The following is a 22523-nucleotide window of genomic DNA, read 5'->3' on the forward strand; positions in this document are numbered from 1 at the left end:
TCTTTCTGAAATGTCAAAGCCCAAAGGAACTGATGGTGACCTGTTAAGTAAATAACAAGCTGTGTTGACTGCTTCACCCCAAAATGGCTTTGGTAATTTTGCCATCATCAACATACATCTGATTTTTTCTATAATGGTACGATTCATTCTTTCAGCTATACCATTATGCTGCGATATTCCAGGTTCTGTCATCTCATGCCTGATTTCATGCTTTGAACAATACTTTTCAAAGCCTTTAGATGTGTATTCCTCACCATTATCAGTTCGAATACACTTCAAGGGTAATCCTATCATCCTTTCAACCATGGCATGAAATTTTTAAAAATACTGCAGTACCTGACTTTTGTATTTCAACATATACACCCAAGTCTTACGTGAAACATCATCAATAAAAGTAACAAAATATCTGCTACCACCTAATGACTTAACCTCAATGAGACCACATACGTCAAAATAAATTAATTCTAATATATTTTCTTTTCTCTAAGAACTTTTACGAAAAGAAACCCTATGATGCTTACCAAATAAATAATAATCACATAAATCAAGAGACATACCTTTGGTTAAAGAAATAAGAGACTGCTTTGTCAAAACCTGTAACCCCTTTTCACTCATGTGTGCCAGCCTCTTATGTCACAAGTTTGCTGAAGCATCATTTTCAACGGCATTTACCTAGTTACCGTTTAATTGCATCCATGTCTTATACATTGTGTAGCATAGTTTTTCTCTTGCAACTATCATAGATCCTTTGAGAAGCTTCCACTGTCCATTCTTTTATCGACTTTCATATCCCTCTTTATCAAGGACATTAATAGCAAGCAAGTTTATTCTCATATCTGAAATGTGTCTAACATCCCTCAAAGTTAATATGCAACCTGTACTAGTTTGTACAGCAATATCACCAATCCCAACAATCTGTGACACATTCTTATTTCTTATCTTGGTACAACCAAAGTCTTCTGCTTTGTAAGTTGTAAACAACTCTCTTTTAGGAACACAATGATATATCGCTCATGTGTCAACTATCCACTCAATGCCGGGATCACTAACATGATTACAATCATCATGTGTATAAATCAAAGTAACTGAATCACTATCTGAATTCACTGCTGTAATATTATCATCATCTGAACTCTTGGCTTTCTCATCTTTTCATTCTTGCTTCAAGATTTTACAGTTTCATTTTATATAACCCATCTTACCATAATAGAAACATTTCACTTTACCTCTAGACTTGGATCTATGTTTAGACTTACCACGGCATTTTGAGTCCTGACCTCTATCGATATTTTTATCCCTGTTCTCTGTGACCAGAGCTTGATTCCCAGAGTCTACATCTTTTCACCTTGCTTTTTCATTAAGTATACTATCATTTACCATCTTCAATGTCACCTTATAATCAGAAGCAGAATTAAGAACAGTCACAACTAGAGTATTTCAACTGTTTGGCAATGAACCCAAAAGAAATAATGCCTTTATTTCATCATTTATCTTAAGCTCCATAGTAGTCATCCGATTACATATATCTTGAAAATCACTCAAGTGCTCGATAACAGATCGTCTATCCCTGTACTGTAAAATTGTAAGTTTTTTAACAAGCATAACTTTATTCATACCTATTTTTCTCTCATACAATGCTGCCAATTTTTCTCAAGCAATGTGAGCATCTGACTCCTGCGCTACATGATGGAACACGTTGATATCAACCCATTTTTTTATTGTAGCTAGCGTCTTTCTACCTAGCTTCTTTCAGCTTTCATCTTTCATATCTGTTGGTTTAGCCAAATCACTCAATACTAACTTATACAAATCTTTACAGTATAGATGATCCTTCATCATAGGCTTCCAAATTGAATAATTTGATGCTGTTAATTTTATCATAGAACCTGTATCACCCTTCATGATCTCAAACAAAATTTACTTATATCCTGGGTTACTTCTGTATCGATGTCTCAAAATAACCTTCGCTCTGATATAACTTGTTACACCTGAAGCAATAATCACAACAATACAGAAGCAATAGACAACAATCAATAATCAAAAACGCAAGAAAGATAAAGCACACCAAGATTTACGTGAAAAATCTTTCAGTGTAGAAAGAAAAAATCACGGACCACCAGAAAAATCTTCACTATCAAATAATAGGTATACAAAGTTTTTCTCTAGCTAAAACTAGAGCTAATCAACAATTAGAGAAACAATTGGAGAAATCTCACCAAATAAATGACTCAACAAATACACCCTAGATTTATTCCTAGAGAGCTTCAAACTCGATCTTTACCGTTAGAATGTAAAATTCTAAATCATAAACCTCCTGACAAGGTTTCAACTTAATCGAACCACGGATCGACTTCCGTTCAACCAACTCTTCCTTCTTCTTTTTCTCTCTGCTTTTTCTGGCTTTTCTTCTTTCTCTACTTGGTTTTTGAAACACTCTTAAAACAATCTCACTTCTTTTTTATTAAGTAGTTAAGGCTCTGTGTAAAATGAAAGATCAAGGCCCATGGCCTTTACTTAGTCCAAAACCACTTACATGAGGTTGGACCACATTTTCCTAACAGTTTGAGCCTGTCAAGATTCTAATACCCCATTTGCTTGGAGGTAGAAGGCAAAACAAAACTAGCCCAACACTTTTATATTTAAATATATATCGTTTAAATTATACAACTAGAGTTTATATACAATTTAATACGAAATAATAAAATTATAATTACTTAAATTAATATCGTTCAATTATGCAAAAATATTATTACATTTTTTATTACATCAGTTATAGATTCAATCAATCAAAATACAACATGTCATTAAAATTTACAAATTCCCTCCTTATAATTTTAAAAGAATTTTTTTTTCATGGCTTATATGAGGGGTTAGATTGCTTGTTGGATATAAAAAAAGAAAAGTTTGGTGATACTATATAAATCATACTAAGTACAATCAAATCGAGCATTGAAATCTTGTTTTAAAATTTTGAAATTTAATTTAATTGATTCATACAAATATTTTTAAAATATGATATTCAGTAAATTTAAAATTCAAATCTTAATATCTGTAATTATGAATTGTGAAAATTATACTAATATTTGGTGATTAAAGTTGTATTGAAAGTTAACGGATAAAAAATAATTATGCTAACTATGAAAGATAAACTGAAATTTTAATTTGCAAAATTAAGCATTTTACTCTCATAGATTTTTATATAAAACCACTTTTTAAATTTGAATTAATATTCTTGTTTCGACAAATTTCTTAATTTTAGGATCCATACATATATTAAAAAAAGTAAGTAACTATAGCAAAAAAAAAAGAAAAGAAAAGAAAAAAGAGTCTTAGCTTCTCTAGATTTTTTGTAGTTTTTTTTTTCTATATTTTCATTTTTATTTATATTTTTTCTCTTTTCTAAGACTTAAAGAGTTAATTGTTTGGCCGTGGAACTTACTTCATAGATTTGGTGGACTTGACTTACTTGTCAAGTCTTTTTTGTTCTTCTTTCTAGAATTGTAGAATTTAAATGGACCATAAATGCTTTCCGTGGAAAATTCAAGTTGGAAATTGGATTTTCTGGAAATTTTTAACTCCATATACTTGGTTGACTTGACTTGACTTGACCTCCTTGTCAAGTTCTTTTGATGTTCTTTCTACACGCCGAATTTCATTCATACATATGAATGCTTTCTGTGGAAAATTCAAGTTGGAAATTTAAATTGGAGTCTTCGAAGAAATTTCCTAATGCTTGATGTGGTAGAAAACATTTTTCTGTAACTTTATATATTAGGTGTTGGTAGCAATGATCAGTACGCAACCATGAAAGCAGTTACAATTTCCTTGTTTGGGTTTCTTCTTGTCATCGCAGCCGCTATTATTAGCTTTTGTGATGGGAATTCCAAAGTGCTTTGCATTGGAAGTGAGGGGCAAGCCCTTTTGACGTTCAAGCAAGACCTCATTGATCGATCAAACAGGCTATCTTCTTGGGTTGAAGGTGAGGATTGCTGTGAATGGCATGGTGTTTTCTGCAATAGCCTGACTGGCCATGTTAAAGAGCTGCATTTGGGGCTTCTTTCAACTAGTCCTGATGTTTATGCACCGGCTGCTGAATGGGATGCTTACTTTCGATCAAAGTTAGGAGGCAAAATAAATCCATCTTTGGTCGATTTGAAACATCTCAGTTTCCTAGACTTAAGTAATAATGAATTTGGAGGCCTGGCAATTCCCGAATTCATTGGTTCGATGAAGAGTTTGACGTATCTTAACCTCTCTTGGGCAAATTTCCTAGGAGCAATTCCCCATAATCTTGGAAATCTCTCAAAACTGCATTATCTTGATCTTGGACTCAATTCCTTATTTGAAGCTAAAACTCTTCAATGGGTTTCTGGTCTTTCATCTCTGCAGTATCTTGGTTTGAGCCTTGCAAATCTTAGTAAAGCAACTGATTGGCTGCAGGCAACACACAATCTTCCTTCTTTGGTGGAGTTACACTTGTCAGGATGCTCTCTAAATAATGGTCCATCTCCAATCAGTGTTAATTACACATCTCTTGCTGTTCTTGATCTTTCTCAAAACATGTTGTCTTCGGTGACATGGATATTCAATCTTCGTAGTCTTGTGTCCATTGATCTTAGCTCTAGTGGAGTTGAAGGTATGATTCCCAGTGGCTTTCAAAACATGTCTTTTCTCAAATTTCTTGATCTTAGTTGGAATTCATTCTCTTCATCATCGACACTCAACTGGTTGTCTGATTTAAACCAACTTCAATTCCTTAGTCTTAACAGTGTCGGCCTGCAAGGTAATTTTTCAAGTACCATTGGAAACTTAAGTTCTCTTACTCATCTTGATTTTTCAAATAACCAGCTTGAGATTGAACCCAAATATTTGGAAAGTCTTTGCAATATGAGGGAGATGGATTTGTCAAATAATACAATTAATCATGAGGTCTCAGAAATCATAGAGAGTTTGTCTAGATGTAGTTTGGATCGATTAGAGTCATTAAATATTGCATTTAACAAACTTTCTGGCCATTTACCTAATCAACTTGGCCAATTTAAAACTTTAGCATACCTTTACCTTAACCGAAACTCCATTTCTGGTCCCATTCCATTCTCAATAGGGGAGTTGTCATCATTGAAAGTTCTTGATATTTCATACAATCGATTGAATGCAACTCTTCCTCAAATTTTAGGACAACTTGGGAATTTGGAACATTTAGACGTTAGCAATAATATGTTGGAAGGAAATATATCAGAAACGCACTTTTCTAATCTCACGATATTGAGATCTTTTTGGGCATCTAACAACATGTTAACGTTTATACCAAACCCAAGTTGGATTCCTCCTTTTCACTGTGAAGGTATTGGACTAGGTAACTGGCGTCTTGGTCGGCAATTTCCTCAGTGGCTACAATTCCAAAGGAACATGTATAGTTTAGATATCTCCCATGCTGGAATTTCAGGTGTCATTCCCACTTGGTTTTGGAACCTTTCGACTTCATTTGAATATCTAAACCTTTCCCATAACCAATTAGTCGGGGAGTTTTCATATTTACCGATAAGTTGGATTGCTGACTTGAGTTCCAACCTATTCACAGGTCCATTGCCACAGGCAATATTCTCAGATTTGGGGGATTTATTTTTGTCCAAGAACTTTTTTTCAGGATCACTTTTTAATTTTCTTTGTAATTCCTCAAATAACCTGAAAGTTTTGAACATTCTTCACGTTGAATCAAATCTTCTGTCAGGTGAAATTCCAGATTGTTGGGAAAATATGCCAATGTTGGAAGTCCTAAATTTAGGAAACAACAGTCTAACTGGGAAAATTCCTAGATCCTTGGGATCTATGCGTCTTATTGAGTCATTAAGCCTTCGTAACAATAACCTGTTTGGAGAAGTACCATCCATATTGCAGCATTTAGTTAATATGCTTGTTCTTGATCTTAGTGAAAATCAATTGACGGGAAGTATTCCAGCATGGATTGGAGACAAGCTCTCAAACCTTGTGATTCTAAACCTCCGTTCAAATAACTTTCAAGACTATATTCCTGATCAGATTTGTGCTCTTAATTCTCTTCATGTCTTGGATCTTGGTTATAACAACATTTCAGGAGCTATTCCAAAATGTTTTAGTAACCTAAGTGCCATGGCCACAAACCTCAACCCACACGTGGCTAATTGGTTCTCGAGATTCTACCCTGACAACTCGTTTTATTTTGGTGCATTATTGGTGATGAAAGGAAGAGTGGATGAATACAGTACCACACTCGGACTTGTTACCGGCATAGACCTTTCAGTTAACAGTCTCACAGGAGAGATCCCCAAAGAACTTGGTTATCTTATGGGACTGCTGTCATTAAATTTGTCAGGGAATCTCCTAACTGGAAAGATACCAGAGACCATTGGTAATATGGAGATGTTGGAATCTCTTGACTTGTCCATGAACCGACTCCATGGTGAAATCCCTTCAAGTTTTTCCAATTTGAATTTCTTGAATCACTTCAACTTGTCCTACAACAACTTGACAGGACAAATCCCATCAAGCACCCAACTCCAAAGCTTTGACAAGTCTTCTTACATTGGCAATCATCTTTGCGGACCTCCAGTCACTAAAAATTGCAACAAAAAGGGCGAAGCACCTGATGGTACAAATGGAGGTAGTAGTGGAGGAAAGAAAACATCAGAGGTGAATTGGCTTTATGAAAGCATAGTGCTTGGATTTGCGATGGGGTTTTGGGGAGTAGTGGCTCCCCTGGTTTTAATCAGGTCTTGGAGGTTTGCTTATTATAAAAAATTGGAGCAAATTGGTGACAAGCTATGCATGTTTTGGGCTACTATTGGTATGTAATTATTTGTAATGGCAGCTCATGTCGGTGTGTTTGGTAATGTAATAATTTGATTTGCATGCTCTTGACTTTATCCATGTATTCTGATTTGGAAGTGGTATTTCATGTTATAATTTATTAAAATGAAATAAAATTATGTGTGTTAATGTATTAGACTCATAAATATGTATTGGAGTTTTATTAAATATGAGTTGGGTGCTTTTTTTTATAAATCCCCTAATTTCTTATATGGAAATTAGAGAGTGTCGTTTTACAAGGGAAAAAAATTTGTCGTATTTTCCTTTCTCTTTTTCTAAAAGTTCTTAAAATGTTTATAATTTAAAATAAATTGAAAAAACGTCATAGATTTGATCAAATCATTTATAAATTTAAAAATAAAAAATAAAAGTTCACATCATCGCACAAAAAAAACCAACAACAAAAACGTAATCATAATATATTAATTATTTTTAGTTTTGATGTATTTATAAGATTCAAATGTTCATAATTTAAAATAAATTGAAAAAAGGTCATAGATTTGATCAAATAGTTTAAAAATTTTAAAATAAAAAATGAAAGTTCACTTCATAGCAAAAAACAAACCAACAACAAAAACGTAATCATAGTATATTAATTATTTTTAATTTTGATATATTTATAAGATTCAACATGTGAGTATTTTTTTTTTGTATTAAAAATAATTATAAATATATTAAAAACAATGAAAAATAACTTATCCTAAAGTAGTCAGGGTTCAAATTCTAGTAATGGATAAAAACATAAAAAATATTGACCGATGTATATATATGAACAATCATATTTTTGAACAATAACATATTAGAGACCATATTAATTATATATCATTGTCAATTTTATTAATTGTGTAATCAAAATGTGGTCAGAGAAAGGGAAGAAAATGATAGCTATGATCAATTTTTTCCTTTTTTTTTTTTTTTATGGATTTGAAGTCCTTTTCTACTACATTGGGTTGGGTATTAAGGTGAAAAATATTGAAAAAATTAAAAATCAATTTAAAATAATAGTTTTGATTTGGTTTATATTGATTTTTTTAATTCAGCTTGAATATTAAATATATATAAATATATATATATTAGGTTAGGATCCAATTTTAAATCAAAAAATAAAAAACAAAAACAATCGAATAAAACAAAATTATATATTTTTATTAGTTTATATATTTTTTAATTTTTATAAAATAAAAATAATAATTGTATATGAAAATATATTTAAATATATAAAATTTTATATGAAAATAATATATATAAATAATTAAATTTTAAAAATTGATAAATTGAACTGAATTAAATTAATAAAATTCGATTAGATTCAAATTAAATTATACAAAAGATCGGTTCGAATTTAGATTAAATTTTAAACATTTTTAATATTATATAATATTTGAAAAATTGAACCAAATTTAATTTGATCCAAATTATTATCACTTCTAATCGATGAGGAGGTATTGAAGAATAAGGCCCTCTTCTTTAAAAATAATGGAGATTACACTTTCAGCCTCCTCTGACACCACTTCTTTCATCACCTAAGCTGATCCCAAAGGAGGATGGTGGCCGCGGTGATGGTGGCAGTTGTAGTAGCCATATCTTTGGAATTGGTGCAGTTTGAACTTTTCTATAATGGCCGCTGGTGGTGGATATATGGTGTTCGATGGAAACCCTGTGGATTTCAACCGTGTGACAGCTTGCAATGCCATTCTTTCACGGTGGATTTGATGAAAATGCAGCAGAATATCCCTGCCGTAACACGTTCTAGCACTGATTCCATCAATAACTACTAAGAGCAACGGAGTTACAATCATGGATAAGGATGCCCTCATTCTGATTGTGGAAGCCTATTATCATTTTGGCTCTTATATATATAGGAATAGATGGATTTTTTTTAATTAAATTGTAAATTATTAAGCTTAATTAGAAAGTTCTTAATATTTTTGTTATGGCTGAGCTCCGACCTTGGGGTGTTTTTGGAGAGGCAATGGGGAAGAAAAGGGCGGTTAGAGGCAAATGTAGGATAAATTTCTTGCGTTTGCACTCTAACACGTATGTGAAAAAGATTCACATTGAAAATGAAGTGGGAATGAGAGAAAATGAAATAGTATCAAGTTGTGTTAATGATGTTGGGACCTTTATATTTATAAGTAAATTATGAGGGATCATTAGAGGACAATAAGAATAATACTGGGTTGATGTGACCCTGAATGTATCAGATTAATTTGATATATCAAATTAACACAAATGACAAAAGTATCTCTAATTATTTACTAAAAGCTTCAAAGAAAAAAAAAAAAAACCATATGCCTCTTGACCGTCAAATGCCCCTAACGATTTTCTTCAAAATTGATAACTAATTATTTTATGATGTCAAGTGTTGATTCAATTACGCGGAAAGCATAATTCATATCTATTGAATAATGTGTATCTTGTAGAAGATAGAAGAGATGACTTTAATAGCTTTTTTTATTAATCTATTAGCAAAGTTAACATTTCTTATGTTCAATCTCAAACAGCTTTTACAGGGGAGATACTTCTAGGGAGTGCTGCCGTTGCCAACTATACTTTTGAGCAAAACTTAACTATAGGCCTCGGAGAAGAATAAAAATGAAAAACGAAAACTTACAACTTAATTTAGTTAATTTATATAATCATTTTTAAAATATAATATTCATATCTTATCATCTACAACCTATTTTTTTATACATAAATTACGACTTCTTTATGTATAAAAAAAACACGGAAAATGAGAAATAGTTTGAGCTAATTAAATTTTAGGTTTTTGTTATGTTTTTATATTTTTTTTCTTTTTTCTTAAACAAAGAAGGAAGGGAAACATGTTTGAAAGTCTACCCCTAATACATAGGGTATTTCCACCTCTAGATAATACATTCCATACTTTTTTAAGACATGTTGGTGTTAATTATTTCTCCTTTCCTATCCTAAGTTCTTCAATTGGTCATTGTTTGAAAACCCCATTAGTCAAATTGCCAACTGTTAATTGGTTGGATGCCAAGGAATCATGATTTTACTTTCTTCGCTAATTTTGGGTTTTAATGGCTGAATTATATAAGGTAGTAGATGATGATAAAGTGTTAAACTCTTATTTTCAATTATTAAAATTTAATTTTTGATAATTTCAATTAAAAAAAACACATGGAAGAAGTTAATTACTTATGGAAGTGGAAGTGGAATTGAATGGATGTATCTTTTCCATTTCATTTCTATAAAGAATTGAATCTCCGTTTGTTGACCCTTTCGTGATGGGCCTATTAACATTACACGTAAAGTTTATATCATGTGATAGATGTGATGGGAAGTGTTGAAGTGGTCTGGACCATTCTAAACACATAAATATAAGATCTTTCCAAAATATCAGATTGAAAGTTTAATATTCGAGAGTTCAATTCTAATCTAACTATTTTTTATTGGAGCCTTTGGAAACTTCAATTCCATTTTTCATTATTTCATTGATTATAAAGATAAAGGTATTTGTTTCTTTGACCAACAGCAATCAGCCAATCACACTGCTGAAAACATTTTATATATAAAGTCCAAATAGCAGATATTACCAGGAAAACATTAAAAAAAAAATCGAAGATTTAACAATTACACAAAACTATTCATCAGGTAGAGGAAAAAATAAAAATATAATAATAAAAAGGTAATGTGTGGAATTCATGAATTATAAGGTGGTGTTGGTGGGTGGTGGAAGCAGCAGCAGAACTCTTGAACAGTCAGACGGTGCTGGAGGAACAGACATATGAACGGGTCCGCTCGGCATTGGGGAAGGCCTTTTGATTGGGATTGGTTTCCCAGTTTTTCTGCCACAACAATCATATAGACTGGATTTTTACAATCACCTCCCTTAAGTTCTAGAATATAACTCAGAAAATTTGAAAGCATCAAAATAATGCATTTTTTATTAATTTTTTCTGTTCATTGTGGATTGAGACATGGCTCTAATTGAAGTTTGAAATCATATACAGTTCAATGCCATGCATGAGAATTATAAACTTCGAAAAATTCAGAAGATTATAAGCATTTCTGTTACAGGGCATTTGCACATGCTGGTTTTGAAGGAAAAAGTGGTTCATCTACAATCAAGCAACCCTGAATATGAAGAGTAGTTTTATATTGTTCTAATAGTTTTACTACTTTCAATTTTGGTAGCTTTGAGAGGGCAGTTGAGATCTTTGAATATTATATTGTTTTGAATGTCTTAAATATTTTATTATTTAAGACATTGATAAAATTAATAAGAAAATGACAATATATTAAGAATGCCAATTACCATTCTATATATCCTCTTCCACCTCACCCCCATTCAATGTTCAATTATACGGCTGATGGGCCGGTAGAACACCTACATCATGGACTTTAATCAAGCAATGGAATAGAAAGGGAATCAGGATGATGTTTCTGATGTGCAGGAAGTTGATTGTAGCTACTGCTTCCCTCTTCCTCAAAGTAGTTGCTTTGTTCTAAGGCTGAATTTGACTTTATAGATCCTTCCTTTAAGTTACTATCAGGTATTTTATTGTTCTACAAATATCGTCTGCATTGTACTTGATGTCGAATCAGGTGTAGTATTGTGGATGGTATTTGTACGAAGATTTTGGCCTTAAGAGAACTGTTTAACTGCTGCTCATGTACCAGCTATCGCTGCACTAAGGCTAGATGATTTCTCAATAGCAGATGCTTTTAAATCAGGAAAGTGTTGGGCTAAAAACCCCAATCCAATCACAATAATGGAAGTAAAATCAAACAATTAATCAATAACATAAAAAACAGTAATTTAACGTGGTTCGACTCAATTGACCTACATTTATGGATGAGAAAAAAATTCACTAATTGTAGAGAATTACAGACATACATTAAATCAAGCACTCAACAATCAATACCCATAAGCCCTCTCAATCTCTTCTAGTCTTATGGAGTATTCTTAACCAAACAAACACAAACACAAGTGCTTGCTTTCAACACAAACAAACACGTACCTATATGTACCTATGCATCATACCTATTTGAACTCTCTCAGTCTCTTCTAATCTACTCATAAACATTTAAATATACACACCCATAAAATGTAAATCTCCAGTAGTCTTATAGGGTGTCTATCCCATAAAATCCTATAGCTATCTTACATATTTTTCTCATGCTTAACCCTATGAAAAATTTACCTATTTATAAGTATACAAACTTGCCTATTAGAAATCCCTTTCCTCTTAGAATTCTTCTTCTACAAGTCAAACTTGCCTATTAATAATCCATTTTCTCTTAGAATTCTTCTTTTGCAAGTCTTCTTGTCCATCAAGTAATATTTAATCAATCCCAAACAAATCTCTTAGAGATTTGAGTCACTATTCCCAACAATCTCAACCTTGACTTATATTCCATCAAATCATCTGTCTTCATACTAGACATGCTTGGCTCTACCTGCAATGAAAGTCTCACAATCATCTTCTCTTATGTGTCCTTACGCTTCACGCACATCGATCCTCAATCCTCAAAATTTAAACTCGAACTCTTCTCTTAAATCGAGCTCCTCTAGGCATGCCTTTTCCCATGGCTTGAACTTTCAGCTCTTCTCACGTCTTGAACCTTCAATTCTAATCCAATCCCACTAGCAGAAACAAAATCAAATGATTAATCAATCACACAAAAGGTAATAATTTAACGTAGTTCGACCTAATTGACTTACATTCATGGATAAGAAAAAAATTCACTAGTTGTAGAGAATTACAAACATACATCAAATCAAGCACTCAACAATTAATACACATAGGCCCTCTCAATCTTTTTTAGTGCTATAGAGTATTCTCAACCTAAACAAATACAAAGCCATGTGCACCATTTCAAAACAAACAAACACATACCCATATGTATCCATACATCATACCTATATGGACCCTCTTAATCTCCTCTAATCCACTTCCATGCATCATACTTATGTGGACCCTCTCAGTCTCATCTAGTCCACTTATAAACATTCAAACATACATACCCATAAGATGTAAATCTTTAGTAGTCTTATGGGGTGTTTATCCTATAAAAACCTATAACTCTCTTGTATATTTTTCTCATCCTTAACCTTATAAAGACTTTACCCATTTATAAGTATAAAAGCTTGCCTATTAAGAATCCTTTTTCTCTTGGAATTCTTATTCTACAAGTCAAACTTGTCTATTAAGAATCTCTTTTCTCTTAAAATTCTTTTTCTACAAGTTTTTTTGTCTATCAAACAATATCTAATCAATCCCAAATAAATCTCTTATAGGATTTCAATCACTATTCCCAATAGAAAGGACGCAAGAATAGATCTTGGCTTCAAGGAGAAAGGATTTATTCAAAGCAAAATGAGATAAACCATCACTCATAACTTTTTCCATGTGATTACCTTTTTTCCAAATTATAAATGCCTTGGTACCCTTGCATTTCAAATTTATATAATCACATTTAAAAAGTAACATTTAATAAATTTAGAATTCAAATCTTAATATCTGTAACTAGGAATTGTGAAAATCAAACTAATATTACTGATTAAAGTTGTAGTGGATAAAAAAATTGATTATGTTAACTAGGAAAGATAAACCTAAATTTTAATTTTTGCAAAATTAAACGTTTGACTTTCATAGATTTTTATATAACTTCATTTTTATATAAAATCATGTTTTATATTTGAATTAATATTGTTTTTTCAATAATTTTCTTAATTTTAAGCGTCTAACATATATTGTAAAACTTGATTTAACCAAAAAAAAAAGTAACTATAGCAAAAAATAATAAGGAAAAAAGTCTTAGCTTCTCTAAATTTTTTGTAATTTTACTTTTTAAAAAAATATGTATTTATTTATTTATTTATTATCATTTCTAAGACCTAAAGAGTTAATAGTCTAGCCGTGGGATTTACTCCCATAAAATTGATGGACGTAACTTGCCAAGTCTTTTTTGTTCTTCTTTCTAGAATTATCAAATTTCAATGGACCATCAAATGCCTTTTGTGGAAAATTCAAGTTGAAAACTGGAGGTCACAAGTTTTCTTTGTAATTCAACAAATTAAGGTGGTTAGCTTACGATGAAAAGATGGAAAGCATTGGTTACCAGATTTCTTTCATACAGAGTAGATAAGTTGGTTTAGGCTCCTTCATTACTTTTCAATGTATTTATCATTATCATTACTTGTTTAAGACTTTGTCATGAATTGAAAAAAATGATGCTGATGAACGGTGATTAAAGTTATATTAAAAATTAATAAAAAATAATAATTGCGTTAATTATGAAAGATATATTAAAATTTTGCAAAATTAAATGTTTAAAATGACATATATATATATATATATATATAAAGTTATTATAACTTCATTTTTATATAAAACCAGTGTTGTATTTGAATTAATATTCTTTTTCAACAATTTGCTTAATTTTAGTCAAGCATATATATCAAAATTTGAATTAAACAAAAAAAAAAAGAAAATAACTATAGCAAAAATAATAAGCAAAAAGAGTCTTAATCTCTCTAAATTTTATGTAATTTTATTTTTGTTCAAAATTTTTCATTTTTCATTTCATTTTTTCCTCGTTTCTAAGACCGAAAAAGTTAATTAGCTGGCATAAAAAATAAAATTACCGGAAACTTAACTATAACCCAACTATATTAATCAAATCATGTTCATCAATATAAGTTAATTAACTATGTAATTGAACAAGCATAGTGATTTACACAATTTTTAATTAGCTAAAAATAATTGTGTTAACTATGAAAGATAAACTGAAATTTTAATTTGCAAAATTAAACATTTTACGTTCATAGATTTTTATATAACTTCATTTTTATATAAAATCATGTTTATATTTGAATTAAATTCTTTTCTCAACAATTTTCTTAATTTTAGGCACCAAACATATATAGCAAAATTTTGATGTAACCAAAAAAAAAAAAAAACTATAGCAAAAAATAATAAGAAAAGAGGGTCTTAGCTTCTCTAAATTTTTTGTAATTTTATTTTTTTCTAAATTTTTATTTTTTATTAATTTATTTTTCTCTTTTCTAAGACCTAAAAAGTTAATTGCCTGGCTGTGGGACGTATTCCATGGACTTGGTGGACTTGACTTACTTGTTGGTTTTTTTTTTTTTTTTCTTTCTTTCTAGAATTGTCGAATTTCAATGGACCATAAAAAAAGATTTTGTGGAAAATTCAAGCTGGAAATTGGAGGTCACAAATTTTCTTTCAAATCATGGTGGTTAGCTTACTATGAAAAGTTGGAAAGCATAGGTAAGCTTTCTTCCTTACGGGGTAGATCAACTGGCCAATTTATGTTTCGTGTTTGTTACTTTTCAATACATTTATCATTATCATTACGTGTTTAAGATTTAGTCATAAATTAAGAAAATGATGCTAATGAACGGTGACTAAAATTATATTAAAAATTAATAAAAAATAATAATTGTGTTAACTACTAAAGATAAATTAAAATTTTTGCAAAACTAAACGTTTGAAATCACATACATAAAGTATTTTAACTTCATTTTTATATAAAACCTGTGTTGTATTTGAATTAATATTTTTTCAACGATTTGCTTAATTTTAGACAAACATATATAGCAAAATTTGATTTAACAAAAAAAAAAAAAGAAAAATACTATAGCAAAAAAAAAAAAAAAAAAAGGAAAAGGAGTCTTAACTTCTCTAAATTTTATGTAATTTTATATTTTTTTCTAAATTTTTCATTTTTTATTTCATTTTTTCCCTCTTTTCTAAGACCTAAAGAGTTAATTGGCTGGCCGTGGGACTTACTCCGTAGACTTGGTTGGCTTGATCTCCTTGTCAAGTTCTTTTTATGTTTTTTCTACACGTCGAATTTCATTCATATATATGAATGCTTTTTGTGGAAAATTCAAGTTGGAAATTTAAATTGGAGGTCTTCGAAGAAATTTCCTAGCGCTTGATGTGGTGGAAAACATTTTTCTTTAACTTTATATATTATGTGTTGGTAGCAATGATCAGTATGCAACCATGAAAGTGGTTACAATTTCCTTGTTTGTATTTCTTCTTGTCATCGCAGCCACTGTTATTAGCTTTCGTGATGGGAATTCCAATGTGCTTTGCATTGAAAGTGAGGGGCAAGCCCTTTTGAAGTTCAAGCAAGACCTCATTGATCAATCAAACAGGCTATCTTCTTGGGTTGAAGGTGAGGATTGCTGTGAGTGGGTTGGTGTTTTCTGCAATAACTTGACTGGCCATGTCAAAGAGCTGCACTTGGGTCTTCTTTCAAGAGGACCTGATGCGGATGAGCCGGTTGCTGAATGGGATGCTTACCTTCGGTCAAAGCTAGGAGGCAAAATAAATCCTTCTTTGATCGAGTTGAAGCATATCAGTTTCCTAGACTTAAGCAACAACGACTTTGGAAGCCTGACAATTCCCGAATTCATTGGTTCGATGAAGAGTTTGACATATCTTAACCTTTCTCTAGCAAATTTCCAAGGAGAAATTCCCCATAATATTGGAAATCTTTCAAAATTGCTTTATCTTGATCTTGGACACAATCCCCTATTTGAAACTAAAACTCTTCAATGGGTTTCTGGTCTTTCGTCTCTGCATTACCTTGATTTGAGTGAAGTAGATCTTCGTCAAGCAACTGATTGGCTGCAATCAACACAAAAACTTCCTTCTTTGGTGGAGTTACACTTGTCAAGATGCTCTCTAAATAATGATCCATCTCCAGTCAGTGTTAATTACACATCTCTTGCTGTTCTTGATCTTTCGAGAAACACGTTGTCTTCGGTGCCTACATGGATATTCAGTCTCCGTAGTCTTGTGTCCATTGATCTGAGGTCTAATGGAGTTGAAGGTGTGATTCCCAATGGTTTTCAAAACATGTCTTCTCTCAAATTTCTTGATCTTAGTAGGAATGCCTTCTCTTCATCGACACTCAGCTGGTTGTCTAATTTAAACCGACTTCAATTCCTTGGTCTCAGCAGTGCCGGCCTGCAAGGTAATTTTTCAAGTGCCATTGGAAACTTAAGCTCTCTTACTCATCTTGATGTTTCACATAACCAGCTTGAAATTATAGAACCTAAATGTTTGGAAAGTCTTTGCACTATGAGGGAGATGGATTTGTCAAATAATGGAATTGATCAAGAGGTATCAGAAATCATAGAGAGTTTGTCTAGATGTAGTTTGGATCGATTAGAGTCATTAAATATTGCATCTAACAAACTTTCTGGCCATTTACCTGATCAACTTGGCCAATTTAAAATTTTGGCATACCTTTTCCTTTCTAGAAACTCCATTTCTGGTCCCATTCCATCCTCAATAGGGAAGTTGTCATCATTGAAAGTTCTTGATGTTTCATACAATCGATTGAATGCAACTCTTCCTCAAAGTTTAGGACAACTTGGGAATTTGGAAGATTTAGACGTTAGCTATAATGTGTTGGAAGGAAATATATCAGAAACGCACTTTTCTAATCTCACGAGATTGAAATTTTTTTGGGCATCTAACAACTTGTTAACGTTTAAACCAAACCCAAGTTGGATTCCTCCTTTTCACTGTAAAAGTATTGGATTGGGTAACTGGCATCTTGGTCCGCAATTTCCTCAGTGGTTACAATTCCAAAAGAACTTGTCTTTTTTAGATATCTCCTGTGCTGAAATTTCAGGTGTCATTCCCACTGGTTTTGGAACCTTTCAACTCAATTTGAATGTCTAAACCTTTCCCATAACCAACTAGGCGGGGAGATTTCATATTTATTGATGAGTTCGATGGTTGACTTGAGATCCAACCAATTCACAGGTCCATTGCCGCAGGCATCCTCTGATTTGGAGTATTTATTTTTGACTAACAATCTAATTTCAGGATCCTTATCTAATTTTCTTTGTAATTCCCAAACTAAACTGGAAACTTTGAGCATTCTTGACATTGAATCAAATCTTCTGTCAGGTGCAATTCCAGATTGTTGGAAAATTTTGGGAAGTTTGCAAGTCTTAAATTTAGGAAATAACGATCTAACTGGGACAATTCCTATATCCTTGAGATATATGGTTCATATTGAGTTATTAAACCTTCGTAACAATAACTTATTTGGAGAAGTACCATCCTCATTGCAGCATTTAAATGTTACGCTTATTCTTGATCTTAGTGAAAACCAATTAACGGGGAGTATTCCAGCATGGATTGGAGACAAGCTCTCAAAACTCGTGGTGCTAAACCTCCGTTCAAATAACTTTCAAGGCTATATTCCTGATCAAATATGTACTCTTAATTCTCTTCAGGTCTTGGATCTTGGTTATAACAACATTTCAGGAGCTATTCCAAAATGTTTTAGTAACTTAAGTGCCATGGCCACAAAACCCTCCGACCAACACCTAAGTTATTGGGCTTTCGAATTAGACTTTGATAACCTGTTTTATTTGGGTGCGTTATTGGTGACAAGAGGAAGGGAGGATGAATACAGTACCACACTTAGACTTGTTACTAGCATAGACCTTTCAGTTAATAGTCTCACAGGAGAGATCCCCAAAGAACTTGGAAATCTTATGGGGCTGCGGTCATTAAATTTGTCGAAGAATCTCCAAACAGGAAAGATACCAGAGAACATTGGCAATATGGAGGTGTTGGAATCTCTTGACTTGTCGATTAACCGACTCCATGGTGAAATCCCTTCAAGTTTCTCCAATTTGAATTTCTTGAATCACTTCAACTTGTCCTACAACAACTTGACAGGACAAATCCCATTAGGCACCCAGCTCCAAAGCTTTGACAGGTCTTCTTACATTGGCAATCATCTTTGCGGACCTCCAGTCACTAAAAATTGCAGCGGAAATGGCGAAACACCTGATTTTACAAATGGAGGTAGCAGTGGAGGAAAGAAAAGATCTAAGGTGAATTGGCTTTATGTGAGCATAGTGCTTGGATTTGTGATGGGGTTTTGGGGAGTTGTGGCTCCCCTGTTTTTCATCAGGTCTTGGAGATTTGCTTATTATCAAAAACTGGAGCAAATTGGTGATAAGCTATACGTGTTTTGGGCTACTATTGGTATGTAATTATTTGTAATGGCAGCTCATTTTGGTGTGTTTGATAATGCAGTAACTTGATTTGCATGTTCTTAACTTAATCCTTGTATTCGGATTTGGAAGTAGCATTACATGTAATTTATCGAAAGGAAATAAAATTGTGTTAATGTATTTGACTCATATGTGTGTGTTTGAATTTAATTAAATATGAGTTGAAGGTATAATTTTTTATAAATCTTTTATTTTGAAATATTTCTTATTCTAGTCTTATTTATGATTTTGGTTATTCAAAAGTAAAATTTCAAAAACTACAGATTTTTATAAATCCAAATGAATTGAAAGCTTTTATTGTAACTATGCAAAAATTGGAGGATATTGGTTTACAGAAAAAAAAAAAAAAAAGCATGCGAAATGGGCCGGATTTAACCAACCCGTTTTTGTCAATTCACCCCACCTTACGAACCCATTAGTGAATCAAGCCTAATACTTTTTACCCTATTTTATGTATTTTTTTAGTTCTATTTATCAAAAATTTGAAAATAATAATAAATATAAAAATATAAAAAGGCAAAAAAAATTAAAAAATTAAAAATCAAATCTAAATCATCATAAAAAATTTTAGTCGTATTTTTCTTTTAAATCTAAATCATCATAAAAAAATTTAATCGCATTTTTCTTTCTCTTTTTCTAAAAGTTTTAAAAAATGTTTATGATTTAAAATAAATTAAAAAAATCTTGGATTTGATCAAATAATTTATAATTTGAAAATAAAAAATAAAAGTACACATCATAGCAAAAAAAGCCAACAACAAAAAACGATACCATAATAAATTAAATATTTTTAGTTTTGATATATTTATAAGATTCAATATGTAAGTTAAAATTTTATTTTATTTTTATTAAAAATAATTATAAATAGTGGGATCAAATTCTAGTAATGGATAAAAATATATAAAATAATGACCAATGTATATATGAACAATCAAATTTTTGGCCAATAAAATATTAGAGACTAATTAAAGAGTGGCAAATCATCCAATTAAGGCTGGAAGGTTATGCTTATGTAGGGTGTGAATTTGAAGAAAAAAAAAAAAAGAAAGGTAGCACTTGAGGGAAGAGGTAAAACTAACCTATAATGCCACCTAGAAAGTGACCACTGACTTTTACATCTTATTATCAATTCAAAAAGTTATTATAACATCAATTATGCTAGTTTAAGAAACTTATTTATGATAAATTTTGACATAATTAATAAAAGAAGGATTATATGAAATAATTATTCAATGTAAAAATATATCTTTTTTATTTTATTAAAATCACACCATAAAATAATATTTTTAAAAAATGTTGATTATTTATTTTATATTATACGTTATTATTAGATCGGTAAATTTTTTTTCAACAGCATTTACTTATTAGTGGTACGTGAAAAATTAAAATTAACCCGTGTCAATAATATGATTATATTATATAATTTAAATGAAAAGCATATATATATAAAGTAATCTTTTTATAAATTCAAAGTCTAATCTAAGTGATTTATACAAATATTTTAAAAAGTACTTCTAATCGGATTAAAATTAAAATTTATGCACTTGTAATTCTTTTTTTAATTCTCAAATTTAATTTATTTGGTATAAAAATAAAATTACGACAAACTCAACTATAACCTGACTATATTAATCAAATCTTGTTCATCAATATAAGGTAATTAACATTGTAATTGATCATTCTAAGCATAGTGATTTACTATTTTAATTAGCTAAAAATATAACTTATAGGCAGGACATAAAAGTGAAACATCATGGGTGATGTAAGAGAATTTTAACTTGATCTGGCCACAATGCCCCGACAAGTATTCCTTTTGACTCAGCTGTTGATTCTACTATTAACGACTAAATAATGATGTTCGACGCTAATAACTTGTTCATATAATTTTACTCTCTTTCCATCGTTTCTTTAATTTGTTCTTTCTTTCTTTTTTTTTTTAAAACTTTTTTAAAATAAATATTTGAATAATATAGCCTTTCCCTCCCTTGCTTGTAATTACTGTATATATAACACTGAGCTTCAAATTTCATTTCCTATGACCAAAACCAAAATGCAAAATCAAAGAGAATTAATTATAAGATCGAAGAAGAATCGTTTCCATAATAAGAACGACTTGATTTTCATACATGGACTCTTCATTTTTTCAATACCCAAATCTCCAATTGTCTCTTGAATCCTCTTCTTCCTATATTTCTCAAAAAATTTCTCACTAGAATCATTCAATTATCTCCATAACCAAACCCTTTCAATGGAAATGACTCCCGTGTAATCTTCCTTTGGGAGTCCTAAATCAAGCATAGGAAAACACTTTCGATACCACATCCGTTAATAGTTTTAGAAAGGATCATTAAGTGAACTTGAATGCAAATGAAGATGAGACAGGAAAGGAGGTTTAGTATAGAGGAGTTAGGAAGAGGCCATGGGGAAAATAGGCAGCTGAGATAAGGGATTCCATAAGGAATGGTGTTGGGCTTTGGCCTGGAACCTTGGATATAGCTGAGGCTACAGCTAGTGTATGATCAAGCTACACTCGCAATGCGAGGTCCGATGGTGATACTCGGTTTTCCAATGGATACAGTTTATGATTCACTTCAAGAAATGAACTATGGACTTGAAGAAAGTTGTTCACCTACTTTGACAATTTAGAAAAGGTACTCCATGAAGAGCAAAAGATCAGGGAACACGAAGATCAAGAAAGAAGGAAATGGGGAGGGAAAATATCCTGGTGTTTGAGGATTTAGGAGCTGATTATTTGGAGAAGCTTCTAAGTATATCTGAGAGTGCAACTCCTTATTGGTGAATAATTGAGTTCAAACACCAACATTTTTTCTTCTCTTTTTTGTTTCTTCTCCCTTTTCAATTGAGATAGTGGAGGAGGACCAAATTTTTTGTTGGATATCGTCTGTGAATTTGTAAATCTTTGAGATGATGTACAATCAAAGTTTAGTGCTATGCATAATTTTAGCCAACAATAATATTACATACTAGTTGAACATTTCTACAAATTTTCATTCTTCTATATATACATATATATATGATAACAATTTCTAGTTATTTTGAATTCATAAAGAGTTATCATCTATGTTAATCATATATTAGTAGTAGTTTTATTTTCCTTTTTGCTTAAAAGAACACTTGAAAATAGAGGTCGTTGCGCCAAATTGTATTCTCATTTCTTTTTTTCTTGGTATAAAAGAAAATATTTTTTTCGAATTTATAAGATTTCTGTCCATATCTCACCACATCCTTTTTCGTGAAAGTAGAATATTAACCAGCTTTTCCTTGAGCAATATGTGCCATTGCCAAGGCAATTTGGACCCAATTTTGAATCAGATGAAGCTCTAATTGAATGTGGCTGAAAACTCACCGAATCACTATCGTAATTTATAACTAACACTGTTTTTAATGTGGAAGAGAACTCAATCCCCCTAAATCCAAGCCCATGGATGTGTTTTTACCATCATGAGCTTTTTTATGCTGCCTATCGAGCTCAATCAACGACTTGCATAATAAAAAAAGAGAGAACTGTTATTTACCTATCAAATTAAAGTTATAAAATCTAATGGACCGGCTTCATATATATATATATATATTAGTCAAAATTGATCCATCATATTATGAT

At 31.4% G+C, this 22523-nt stretch overlaps 1 protein-coding gene and 2 pseudogenes across 1 annotated transcript; all 3 read left to right on the forward strand.

Moving 5' to 3' along the window:
- The first annotated feature begins 3175 nt into the window (after window positions 1–3175).
- LOC111281432 (receptor-like protein EIX2) lies at window positions 3176–7012 on the forward strand. The gene has a single exon (XM_022869164.2). It carries the CDS (start codon window positions 3805–3807, stop codon window positions 6829–6831), a length of 3027 nt encoding a protein of 1008 aa, XP_022724899.2. The 5' UTR covers window positions 3176–3804; the 3' UTR covers window positions 6832–7012.
- Window positions 7013–15851: 8839 nt separating this feature from the next.
- Window positions 15852–18880, forward strand: LOC149515540 (receptor-like protein EIX1; annotated as a pseudogene).
- Window positions 18881–21027: 2147 nt separating this feature from the next.
- Window positions 21028–22460, forward strand: LOC149515541 (ethylene-response factor C3 pseudogene; annotated as a pseudogene).
- Window positions 22461–22523: the final 63 nt, after the last annotated feature.

Source organism: Durio zibethinus, chromosome 12 (genome assembly GCF_047325235.1).
Source record: "Durio zibethinus cultivar Kanyao isolate XHJ-2024 chromosome 12, ASM4732523v1, whole genome shotgun sequence".
NCBI lineage: Eukaryota > Viridiplantae > Streptophyta > Magnoliopsida > Malvales > Malvaceae > Durio > Durio zibethinus.

What these genes read in the sequence shown, in the direction of transcription:
- LOC111281432 (XM_022869164.2), top strand. Translation starts at nt 3,805, where the DNA reads ATGAAAGCAGTTACAATTTCCTTGTTTGGGTTTCTTCTTGTCATCGCA.